General features: G+C 32.4%; 2 protein-coding genes across 2 annotated transcripts; both read left to right on the forward strand.

Moving 5' to 3' along the window:
• Nucleotides 1-5554: 5554 nt before the first annotated feature.
• Nucleotides 5555-6192, forward strand: LOC111496372 (snakin-2-like). Its single transcript, XM_023146795.1, has 3 exons — nt 5555-5663; nt 5750-5798; nt 5876-6192. The coding sequence occupies exons 1-3, from the start codon at nt 5601-5603 to the stop codon at nt 6055-6057; spliced, it is 294 nt and encodes a 97-aa protein (XP_023002563.1). The 5' UTR covers nt 5555-5600; the 3' UTR covers nt 6058-6192.
• Nucleotides 6193-7314: 1122 nt separating this feature from the next.
• LOC111496211 (tRNA (adenine(58)-N(1))-methyltransferase non-catalytic subunit trm6) lies at nt 7315-12895 on the forward strand. Its single transcript, XM_023146578.1, has 13 exons — nt 7315-7648; nt 7731-7861; nt 7974-8091; nt 8235-8316; nt 8408-8478; nt 8647-8688; nt 9171-9295; nt 9896-9989; nt 10078-10144; nt 10912-11102; nt 11177-11282; nt 11683-11769; nt 12649-12895. Exons 1-13 carry the CDS (start codon nt 7524-7526, stop codon nt 12742-12744), a joined length of 1335 nt encoding a protein of 444 aa, XP_023002346.1. The 5' UTR covers nt 7315-7523; the 3' UTR covers nt 12745-12895.
• The last annotated feature ends 75 nt before the right edge of the window (nt 12896-12970 follow it).

A 12970-nucleotide genomic window follows, 5' to 3' on the forward strand; every position in this document is an offset into this window, starting at 1 on the left:
CTCTTCGCTATTTGTTTGAAGAGGGGAACGAATCATTCCTTACAAATGGTATCAAAGTCAAACATCGGGTGATGTCCCAACAAGGACACTAGACCCTCAAGAGGATGGATTGTGATATCCCACATCGATTGAAGAGGAGAACGAAACATTCCTTATAAGGATATGCAAACCTCTTCCTAGTAAACGCGTTTTAAAACCTTGAGGGAAATTCCTGACAATATCTAGGGGCTTGGACCATTACATTTCTTACTTTCTTTCAATCTCGTGTGTACTAGTAGTAAACTTTAGTTCTGCTTTGTTCTAGGTTTCTCTTTCAGGACCCATGTTTCTATAGATTACAATTGTACTGGAGCAATATGAGCATCTCATTCCTAAAAAATGAAATTGGAAATGGATAGCTATAGTTGATAAATGGATCATATGCACACAGAACTTCAAACTTAGATAAAGAGAACAACAAAGCCTAGGAGTAATAGCTGAAGCAACAAGACAAGAAATTCTTACCTTTCCAGAATCTCCATTGCCACGAGGTGCTTGTGCAGAAGATGCTTTTCTTTTTCCTTCACTCCTAATCCATAGGTTTTCTAGCCAGATGTGCATCGGCTTAACACCGATGCGCCAGTTTGATTTCTTAAGACTTCCAACTCATGAAAGATTCTACCAATTTCATCGTTTAATTTTCTAGAATCAACCTCAATCTTTTCCAACTTACTTTCTAAGCCTGCTTTTTGTGCAATCCTTTTCATTATCCGAAGATTGAAGTTCTTCCATATTAGCAAGAAGATTTTCAGAGCTCCTTTCGGATGCTAGCGTTTCTCGTAATCTCTGCATCTCGCAACTCTAGGTCTTGGAATTTCGTGTTCTTTCGTTAGATTTTCCAACCTATAATGAACTTATTGAAGAAACATCCTGAATCTATTTGAAAGTTACAACTATAAAGTTCAAAAAGAAAACATTGAAGAATTTAAAAGATATTGGATCGCTAACATACGGATCGGTGGTTTTAGCAGAGAGAGGGCTAAAAATTGTTTGAAATCTTGCAACTCGTTGTTCGTCATTTCGGCAACATAAGAAAAATATCGATCGAGTGAAATGCAACAATGTCAAAACCTAAAAAAAAACCTGATATAATTTGACAAAAAAAATCGTCTCTCCTTCAAACTCATGTTGAAATCCGACTTCGATGCATCAAGCGTTCGCTCCATATCTCGCAAAACCAAATTCCCTTTCAACTACACAGAAACGCCCAAAATTTCTCAACAACAACAGACTAAAAACTTCACGGCGTTCTTCTTAAATCGGAACAAAAGAGAGAGCGAATTAAAGACGGAACCGATACCTGGCAGATCAAATCTTCGTGAAGACGAGTAACTGAGGTCCACCGATCTTGTTACAGTCTCCCTTCCCCGCCTTTTCCATTTTCATATTCATTTTAAAATTATATTTCTATTATATTTTCAAGTTACGAATTATTATCTTAAATTTGGTACGTGAACTTATTTTACCATTATTTCGAGTTAAATATTTGAAATCAACATATTAAAATGACAAAAATATCCTTATACTATCCATTCCATAGTTGATGACAAAATAGACATGTCAGCAATTTTAAAACATGAAATTATATATATATATATATATATATATATAACAAAGAAGAAAAAAAGTAGAAATAGTGTTTATAATAAATTTAATAATTAATAACATTTATTAGAAATAAATTATAATAAATTTAGAATTAATAACATTTATTAGACATAATTTAAAAATGTTACACGTGTAATTTCTAGAGTAAATACGGAATAGAAATAGGATAATTTCGTTGAATTAAATGTTAGAAATTTTCTGCTTATGTCATAATTTAAAATTATTGTTAAATATTGGACCCATTATTATTCTTCAAATAATTTTTATTTTAATTTCAGATTTTTACTAATTTATAAAAAATAAAATAAAATCTAAAAGAACACCATATGGTAAATATTTTATTTTTATTTTTTTTGTCATTTCCTATAATTTACAGCTGTGGCGCACAGGTGGACAATGACTAACAGGATCAGGATTAGCTCCAACGTCTGTTGTTCCATTATTCACCATCTAAATTTATTACTTTCAGGTATTTTCACTTAATTAATAAAAATATAATTAAAATTTTATAATTGGTTTAAAAAATACTTTTAAAAACTTCAATAATACCTTTATTTTTTTTGTTTTGAAAAAAACTAAAAAATATCCTGATTTTTACTGTTAGTTTTAAATAAAAATAGTTTGTTTAAAAAAAATACAAAAATATAAAATACTCTTTGAAGTTTTAAAATAATTTTTTTTAAAGAAAGATTAAAAATAATTTTATATTTATAGATAATCTATAAGGTAATACATGATAATAATTTTTTTTAATTTTTTTATTAAAATAAATGATGTTAAATACTGCTTTTAAAAGTTTATGAATATTTTTTAATTATTGTATTAATGGGTATTTTTAAAACATGTAAGAATAATAATAAAACTTTTAAATTTTAATACTAATTTTACCTTTTAAAGCTTATATTTGGTTGCATTATGGTCCTAAGTTATTATTATTATTATATATATATATATATATATATATATATTTTACTCTTTCTTCGTCGTATTCCTCCTTTTTTTTCATGTTGCATCATCAGCTAAACCATGAAATCCACGCATGCACCATTGAACTGAAATGAACCCATGCCCACGCACAGTTTGAGGTCTTTGCACAACGAGACCGAATAAATTAATGGCTTAAGTTGTTCGTAAGTTGAGATCTCACATGATGTCGTAGGTGTAAAATTGTCTAGAATTTGCAAATATGGTATGCTACCTAGGAAAATGAAATAAACTACACTTAATGAAATTTAATGCATACTACTGCCCTATCTTGATTTCCAAACCTTTGTTACAAGTTTAAATAATAGGCTTCATCATCATATGTATGGGATTGCACTACCAACCTTATTAGTGGGGCGACTTACTGAATACCTAAAGAACCCATGCACGTTACATTAAGTTAGTTCATAAAGAAGTTGGTTCGAGATTACTTACTGAAGTCTCACAGCTTGGTTTCTAGAGTAGTATATATCTCGTGCGAGCAATGCCAATCTTTTAATTAATAAATAAATAAATAAATATATATATATATACCTAACACCAACTATTAATCATCACCATCCCTAATTGGCTTCGATTCCCTACTTTTCCTTCTTGTTTTATTCAGCTAATATTTCTAATATTCCTTTTCCCCACTTAACTTTGGCACCAAAACAAAACCTAATTTTGTTCTTATTATTATTTTAATTAATTATTCAACATGAATATAAATTTGAATGTTAGGTTAAACTGGACCAAAACATTTAGGTTGGCGTGCCTCTCTGGATTGCATCTATTTAGTTCGATATGACTACGAAGGAGCGTTTCATGTGTTGGGACGTTTGTGGTACCTACAACGTCATATATTGTTAATTATTGAAATATTTCTATTCACAAAAATTTGCATCTAGCTCGATAATTAAAATTTAATGAACCTATTATTGAATAAGACTAATTATCGATCAACAATCTCATTAATTTGGTTTAACGAGGTGATGAAAGATCGTTTTACTTGTTCGATCAACGTTATGTATAGTTAATTATTTATAAAAGTATGCAACTTGTTCGGGAATTGAAATTTAATAAATTTGTCATCGAATAAGAGTAATTATCGAGGTGTTTTTTTCCCTTATTATATTAGTTTATTTGATTACTCTTTCTTTCTCGAGATTAAAGATTTTTTAATTTTTTAATTTTATGTAGGATAGATTTGTAATTTTTTAAATATATCGAAAGGTTAATAGATTATTTAATTAAAAGTGGAAGAATTTTATTAAACCTAAAATTAAATAAAAATATTTAGTCATATTTTAAATTTTATAAAATACTAATTAATAAAAATACATTGAATTTTCAAAATTTATTAATACCTTAAACATTTTTAAAAAAATTTAAAACACTTTTAAACTTTTTTAAAAAAATTGAAAAATACATTTTTTTTTTAAATATTCATAAGTAAAATTAAAAGATTTAGGAGTAATCTAATTGAACTTATTTTTTTATAATGCTATTTTTAAAATTCACAAATATTTTTTAAAATCTTTTAAAGTTAAAAACTAAAATATATTTTTTAAATACGAAACAAAGTAATAATAGATTTCATTAATAATATTTTTTCAAAGTTTTATTTTTATATATTAATTAAAACCTTAATGGATATTTTTATTAATTTAGTTAAAAAAATAAAACCATTAGCCGCCTTTGCCATGGAAAGGTCGCATTCCAAGAATACCAAATTTGCAAAGCTGGCGCCTGGCTGGAACCAAAGTCCATTATTTTAAATATTAATATGTTATCCAACTCAATTCCCTAAGCTCATAGCTTTAAATTAAATATAATATAAATTTTAGTATTACGTAATATTAAAAATTTAAATTAATTAATTTTTTTATTTTATAAAAAAACAATTAAGATTATTTTAAATTGGGTTTGAGATTTTATCTCATTATAAATAAATTTTAATGTTCTTTCAATTATATTTTACTAAATTCAAAATTTCTTTTGAATTAAAAAAAAAATTAAGTACTTGCGGATAAAGCAATCAATTAGGTTTTTTTTTTTTAAAAAAAAAAAACAAATATGAATTTCAAAAATAGAATTATTATAAAAATAGTCTTTTTATATATTTCATAAAATAAAAACATGTCTGCGTTGGAGATAAAGTATCAATACCTTTCTTTATGCTAGTAATAAGTTAGACAGGGTATTATAGTGTCTATTTTCATTATTTTTTTTTTTATTTTCAACAAACACGGTCCATACAATTCCACGTATTAATTCAAAACTTGATCAAGATGTGTTTGGACCCTTTGTTGGGTCAAAATGGCTTGAAAGCACTCAATTGGAGTTTATCAGGTGATTTCAACCCTAATCGAGACCTATCAAGATACTGCTATACATCAATCCAAAACTTCACCAAGATGTGTTTAGTCCCTTCGTTGGGTCAAAATGGCCTAAAAACATTAACCGGAGCTTATCGGGTGATTTCAACGTTAATCAAGACCTATCAAAATGCTCTACACATCAATCCAAAACTTGATCGGAATGTATTTGAACCCTTTGTTGAGTCAAATTGGAGCTTATGGGGGTGATTTCAACCCTAATCGAAACCTATTAAGGCACTGCTATACATCAATAAAAAACTTAATCAAGATGTGTTTAGACCATTTTCTTAGGTTAAAATGACCTGAAAATGCTAATTGCAGCTTACAGAGTGATTTCAACGATTATCGGGATGCCTCGAAAAATTATAATTCTTTTGTTTTTAATCGGTGAGATATCTCTTCCATCTGGAGAGTTGGTATCTCCATTTATGTAATGATTTAAAGGAGCCAAAATTATTTTAATTTATTCAACAAAATAATAAAAATATTTAAAGTAAGGAATAAAAAATAAAATAAAATAAAATAAAATAAATTCACTGAACCACAAAGCCAAAGCCTTTAGCTATAAAAGCTACCCCCTCTCTCACTCTCTCAATTATCTCCAAAATGGCTATCTCCTCCAAAGCTCTCATTGCTTCCCTCCTCCTCTCTCTGCTCTTCCTCCACTCTGTAAAACCCCAAACCCATTTTTTTTAAATTATTTTTTTTTTAAATTTAATCTCTAAAATCTCATAATTTCCTTATTTTAATTCCAGGTGGAATCCATTGGAGCTGCTATGGTCTCCCCAAGCCCTCAGAAAATGGGTAATTATAATTTAATTTAATTTATTTAATTTATTTAATTTATTGTAATTTATCGGAGTTGAACGGTTTGGTTCCAGACTGCGGCGGCGCGTGTGCTGCAAGGTGCCGGCTGTCGTCGAGGCCGAGACTGTGCCATAGGGCGTGCGGGACGTGCTGTCAGCGGTGCAACTGCGTTCCGCCGGGGACTTCCGGCAACCACCATCTGTGCCCTTGCTACGCCAGCTTGACCACCCACGGCGGCCGCCTCAAGTGTCCCTGAGTTCGCCGTCTCTCAACTCGTTTATGTGTAAATCGTTCACGCTTTTGTGTTTTAAGGATATATGAATATCATAAACTGTCTCTTTTGTTGTAATAAAGGTGACGTGTCTTGTCTCTGTGTAGTTCTCTGTTCTTATTTATTTATTTTTTGAAAATGATAGTAGAAAGGGTAATTTCGTAAATTCGGTATAATAAAATAATAGTATGGGGTTTGGACGTGGCATAAGCAAAGTTTGATTCTGTGGATAGCTGGCGGCGCCACCCAGCTGGTTCCTACAATTGTGACGTCAAAAATGAACAGCTCCTTAAGTTTTATTTAAATTTTACTCAATTTGTTCTGTACCAAATTTCTAAAAATTTGCAAAATTTTCAACTTAATTTTACTCACATTAACTTGGTAGAGCTGCAAAGTTATCGAGTAAATTTATCATTAATCCATAACAATAAATAAAAATATATTTAAAATACAAAAAAATTCGAACAACCTTAAAATAGAAAATCAAATATTTTTATATGGAGAATTATTAGAATTTCTAAAAAATTATTATGAGAGACATTATCCGTGTAATTAAAAAATTTTAAAAAATTTAAAATGAAGAAAATTATAATTGAAAATCTTTAAAATAAAAATTAAAAAAAAAACATTGTAGGCATAATTAAAAAATATTAAACCATAAAAAAATAATAATAAATAATAAATTGAAAAAATCGATGAGACTTAATATCCCTCCTTATTAGTTTGGGCCCACAAACCCATTTCATTCACAATGAGAATGGCCTGCAACAATTTCGCTCTTGCAAATATTTTGGGCTTAGCTGACGTGGCACATTGTACAAGCCGCATATATATATATATATATATATATATATATATATATATATTGGACAGTAAAAAGTACGTCTAAATAAACCAATAATTTTGTATATTTATCTAAACCTACAAATTTTTAAAATTTTTAATAATACATTTTTTATTTTTAAGTTTGAAAATTACATAAATTACACTAACGACAAACGACAAGTATTTTGTATAGAAATCGAAAACGCTCTATTTTTTTCTCTTTATTTACTCGAGCACTATTTTTGTCAAATTTTTAGAGGAAGTTTTTATTATTTAAAATAAATAAATAAAGGAGATTAATGTCTAGAAATTAAATTAACCATGTAAAAATGAAGAAATTAAAAAGAAAAATATATGGGAGAGAAATTACTATTTAGCCCTTCTCGATTGTGACCTTTTTTTGGTAGGAAAAACTTGGTCGCTAGCATGTCCAACTGAAGTTGGACTTCTATTCATTCAAGCCCACAAACAACACCAACGGTTAAAACCCTTTCCTTCGCAGTTCGTCCAACCGTTACCTTCTTCATAAACCCTAAACGTCTCAGAACACACACCAATTTCTCACTCATTTTGATTCTACAGTTTATGCTTTGTAAGTTACTCCTATTCCTGAGTAGTGTTTCAAGATGTCCTCCAGTAATCTTCCATCTGAATCGCCTCGAAACCCTAGAGTGGCGTGGGAAGGCTGCAGCGTTTTACTCGACATCAATGATGGCGACCGACTGGTTTTTGCTCGACTCTCGCCTGCCTCGTACGTTTTTGGCCACCAAATTATTGTGTAGATTTGTGTTTTTCAATGCTCAGTAAGTGACCAAAAATACTTTGATTTGCAGTACGCTGAAAATCGGGAATAAAAGTTACTCTCTAAAGCCCTTGATCGGTCGTCCTTTCGGTTCGTTGTTTCAAATTGAAAGTGGAGACAATGGTCAACATTTGGCTTGTGTTACGCCCTCCAGAGAAGAAGGTTTGATTTCTTGCTATGGATTTTGTCAACGAATTGCTTTCATCTTTGCAAAAATTTTAACGGAAGCGTTCTTCTACTTTGGCATCTGTTTCCGAACGCAATGATGGTCAAGAAACGGAGGAGATGAAGGAAGAACAGGTGGTCAAAGATGAGCTGAGAGATAACAGAGCGCTTGTAGACAATAATAAGGCACAAAGCCTCTCTAGTGAAGATATAGATGCAATGCGAAGGTAAGACATTGATTTACTTTTCCACTGGTTCAAGAACATGTTAAGGCTTTAGCATTTTCTAGATTTATTTCAAGAAACTTGCCACCATGTTTTTTAAAATTATGTTATTGTTCAAGATGCATAATCTTTCTCTTTATATGTAGTCAGGGTGCAACTGGTGATGAAATTGTGGAAGCTCTCATTGCCAACAGTGCAACATTTGAAAAGAAAACAGTTTTCTCTCAGGTGATCGGAATGTTCATATGCTGAGTATTTTCGTCTTTGTTTGTCGGTTTTTTTTTTCCTTCTAAAGTCGTCCAATTCATATTATCTGCAGGAGAAATATAGGCTCAAAAAACAGAAGAAATATGCTCCTAGGGTACTTTTGAGGAGACCTTTTACTCGAAGGTATCGATGATGACACTTAAATACCAGAAACTTTTTCATAATATATAATGGCTAGTTTATATCAAAATCATGAATATTTCTATATGTAACATCTTGAAAATAGTAGAGTTCATATTATGGTCCAGTTTCCGTTGTTTAATGCTGATGTTTCTGTTCCCCATCTTGCAGTATATGTGAGGCATACTTCAAGAAATTTCCAGCTAGAATCGGGTAATCTTACTTGTCCATTTTTTTCCATTCAGTTTTAATTCTTTCCATGAGCATTCATTATACATCTCATTATCTAAAATAATTATTTTAGTCGTAACAACATCCTGCACGTTTTCTATTCATTAGATGACTAAAAGAAATGGTGTCATATGAGGACGTTAATTTGGGTCAATATTTTGGCGTTTGGAAATTATCACTGTGATAATATTATTCTGATCTTCCACCTTGCTATTTGTTTAAGGAATAGTTGGATTTTTTTCCCAGTAATATCACAGTTCACATCTTAATGTTCAAGTTCAATTATAATGTTTTATAGGTAACAGCATCTTATTGCCCTTGCTATGAATTTCTTGGTCCATCTCCTGGTTATAATAATTGAATTTCACATTATTTATCATATTTTAAGTTTCCATCATAAGCTCTCTGATGGTTTGATGTTGGAAACAGTATTAATGTGATCTGTTTCCTTGCTTATGATTCAGATTCTTGAGAGTGGATGCTCTGTCTCTTCTTCTTTCTTTTGCCAACGTGACTTCAAATTCTGATGTTCTTGTGTTTGATATGGTTGGTGGTCTTATCACTGGAGCTGTGGCTGAGCGCTTAGGAGGTCGGTCACATCCTTTATCATTCTTGGCATTAATAAAGTGGTGGTTCACTTTTGTTCAAAATGGCCGTCAATCCTCAATGAATGGTGTGCCCTGGCATAAAAGCTGGGCTATATGTGCAAGGAAAGAAGTTTTGGTGTAAAATAGGCGTGGCTTAAAATTATTCGAGCAAATCTGACTGCTTCTTATTTGTACTCGTCTCAAGAAAATTAGGGTCGTATTAGCTCATGCGTATAGTTTATATGCCGTTTACCATATTTTCCAGTCTTACTATCTCCCTAATTCAATTTTGATTTTTGTTAGTGTGAAATATATGGAGTTTTCCTGAAGGTCGTAAGTGTGGCTTGAAATATTTGAGGGTATCTTCATGGTCGTGTTTTTTACCGTGTTGAAAACTTAATGACTTAAAACCTGTGTTGTTTCATTGGGTTAGTCTAGGGTGGGAAAAGGCTAAGCCTCTTTTATTAGTGCGAGGTGTCCATATGCATAATTGGAATAAACAGGGGAAAAAACATAATTAGGTGTCAAGTTTCAATATGATAATTACAATTGTGTGTTTTGCTTAGAATATGTGATGCTAAATTGTGTTGGTTTGTTTACAGGCAAGGGTTCTGTATGCAATGCATACCTTGGAAGTAATCCAAATCCTATGGAAATAGTAAGAATGTTCAACTTTGATGATGAAATTTGCGCAAGGTTTGCTGCTTTTGTCCTCTTTCTTTATCTTGTTTGCATTACACATTTTATTTGTTTCTACACCATTTAGTAACTTTTTATCCATCAGGATAATGCGTTCACCTCTTACCGATCTTGCCTCATCCCAAGTTTCTAATGGTGAACATGAAGTCAATGTAAGTCGAGTTTTTCTTTTCTCATTGTTTTCTTAAGACGAGTTTCAAATTGACTTTTAGGATGCTGAATAGTGCTTTTGATTATAAGTGCTTATAGAAGTATCTGGTGTGCAATTAAAAGTGTAATGACTCAAGCCCACTGCTAGCCGATATTGTCTCATTTGGACTTTTCCTTTTGGGGTTCTCCTCAAGGTTTTTAAAACGCGTATGCTAGGGAGAGGTTTTCACACCCTTATAAAAGGTGTTTCGTTCTCCTCCTCAACCACTGTGGGATCTCAAAATCCACCCCCTTCGGGGACCAGCGTCCTCGCTTGCACTCGTTTCTTTCTCCAATCGATGTGGGACTCCACCAAATCCACCCCATTTGGGGCCAGCGTTTTTGCCGGCTCATTGCCTCATGTCCACCCCCTTTTGGGGCTCATCCTCCTCGTTGGCACATCGCCTGGTGTCTGACTATGATACCATATGTAACAATCCAAGGCCACCGCTAGCAGATATTGTCCTCTTTGGACTTTCCTTTAAGGTTTTTTAAACGTGTCTACTAGCGAGAGGTTTTCACACCCTTATAAAGGATGTTTCGTTCTCCTCCCCAACCAATGTGGGGTCTCACAAAAAAATGATTTTGAAATTCCTTAAAATACTTTAAAGGGACTTTATACTATGTTTAGAAGTGCGCTTAAATAGTCCTCCAAAAAGTACCAGTTTAAAAATTGTTATTCTCGAAATTCATTTAGTAATAATCCTGTTTCTTTTTATTTTTGGTAAAGATTAAAGCACAGGATGAGGCATCTGAACCTGTTAACATGGATGAAGGCCCTCCACCATCTACAGACCAGTCTTCAGGTCTCAACTCAGAGTCTATAGTTTCTCCATTAACTAAAGTATTAAAATGCGCAAAGGCTGGAGATAAGGCACCGCCAGAAGTTGTTAAATCATGGAAAGAAAATGGTTTTACAAGGTGAGTATAGTTTGGTGGTAATATTTGTTTTCACCATGTATAGTAATTCACTGAATTCTTTTGAATACTTGCAGCCTAATAATTGCTGCTCCACAGTCGGATGCATGGGGCCTTGTTAAAGATCTGTTGCCTCTTGTAGCAAATTCTGCCCCATTTGCTATCTATCACCAGTATCTTCAGGTTGGTTCTCTGAAAAGGGAATATATATATATATATATATATATATATATATATATATATATATATATGTATGTATGTATGTATGTATGTATATGTACCTTCAATCTTACCAAGGACTTCAATATTTGAAGTTAACCTCAAGGACTTCAATATTTATGACGTGTTTGTGAGTGATTTGGTCTTTACCAAAATGACTTTTGTCGTGCCCTTTTCAGTAAAAAGTGGTGTGATAAAACTGGACGGGTTTGAGAGTAATTTTGGTATTATCATATATGTCATGCCCTTTTTAGTAATTTCAGAGTCGGCAAAACCTCTCCAAGAATTAGCGAGGGGTGAGTCTATCTATTTTATACATGGCATGCACTAGATTGATCAAGTTGATCGTGTTTGTAAAATGCAGCCTCTTGCAACTTGCATGCATAAACTGCAGCTTGAGAAGATGGCAATCAGCTTGCAAATATCAGAACCTTGGCTTCGTGAATACCAGGTTTGATGGTTCTACATTTCTTCTGCAAATTTTAGGAATTAAAATGAGGAACAATCATATAGCTCTAGGAGATACAGTGCGGTGTTAATAGAGAATTTAGGAATCATAATCTAAATTTAAAGGATTCTTACTCCTATTATCACCCTTCCAACATCATATCGAGGGAGATACGCAACTATATATGTATAACACGAAAAATCTTAGCTTAATAGCATAATGAAAGGAAAATGTTTTATTAGTAGAACTAGTGTTGGCTCAATAGAAGGTTGGAGGCAGGCGGGCGATAGGCTTAGCAAGCAAACTCGGTCTTAATAAAGGGGGGAGTGTGAGGTTGGTTGTTCATTCGGTCAAGAGGGCGGGATGGTGTCCCACCTTTCTGTCTTGACTGCTGGTAGGTACAATTGCTTGAGTCCAATTCTTGAGCGAAGGAATTGCTTTCAATGATAATTGTTTTTTAGTTATCAGCCATCAACTCTCTTCAATTGGTCGAATATAGATAGGAGGAGGAGTCTTTTATTCGCAGGCAGGCGGGCGATAGGCTTAGATCAGATGCAATCAAGCTCGGTCTCAAGAAAGGGGGAGTGTGAGGTGGATTGGCCCTTCGGTCAAGAGGCGGGATAGTGTTCCACCTTTGTGTCTTGACTGGTAGGTACAATCGCTTGAGTCTAGTTCTTGAGCGAAGGAATCGCTTTCAATGATAATTACTTTTTAGCTATCAGCCATCAACTCTCGTCAAGTTGTCGTATATAGTTAGGTTGTGTCTTTTATTCGCAGTTACAAGGGATAAGAATCTAAATGAGTGGAATGAAGCCATCCAAAATGTGTATTTTCTTAATTTTTTGTAATGATTTTTTTTTTTATATATTGATAATAATGCAGGTTCTTCCTTCGAGAACCCATCCCTTCATGCAGATGAATGCGTTTGGTGGATACATTCTCAGTGGGACGAAGATATGTGATGTAGCCCATCAATAAGCAATTTGAAGGTTCTGATTCTAATTTTAAATCAAATTTTGCCATCAGCTTCTTTTTTCTTTTCATTACTTCACATAAAAACCATATTATTTTTTAAGATGGATCTAGACATGAATGACATCTTATCTACATTTAGCTTTATATTTCTTTTGGGTGATTTTATCAAATCTCTTACAAATTTAATTCATAGATACAAAATTACAGGAAGTTTTATAATTAATCTAAT

Source organism: Cucurbita maxima, unplaced genomic scaffold, assembly GCF_002738345.1.
Source record: "Cucurbita maxima cultivar Rimu unplaced genomic scaffold, Cmax_1.0 Cma_Scf00022, whole genome shotgun sequence".
NCBI classification, from domain to species: domain Eukaryota; kingdom Viridiplantae; phylum Streptophyta; class Magnoliopsida; order Cucurbitales; family Cucurbitaceae; genus Cucurbita; species Cucurbita maxima.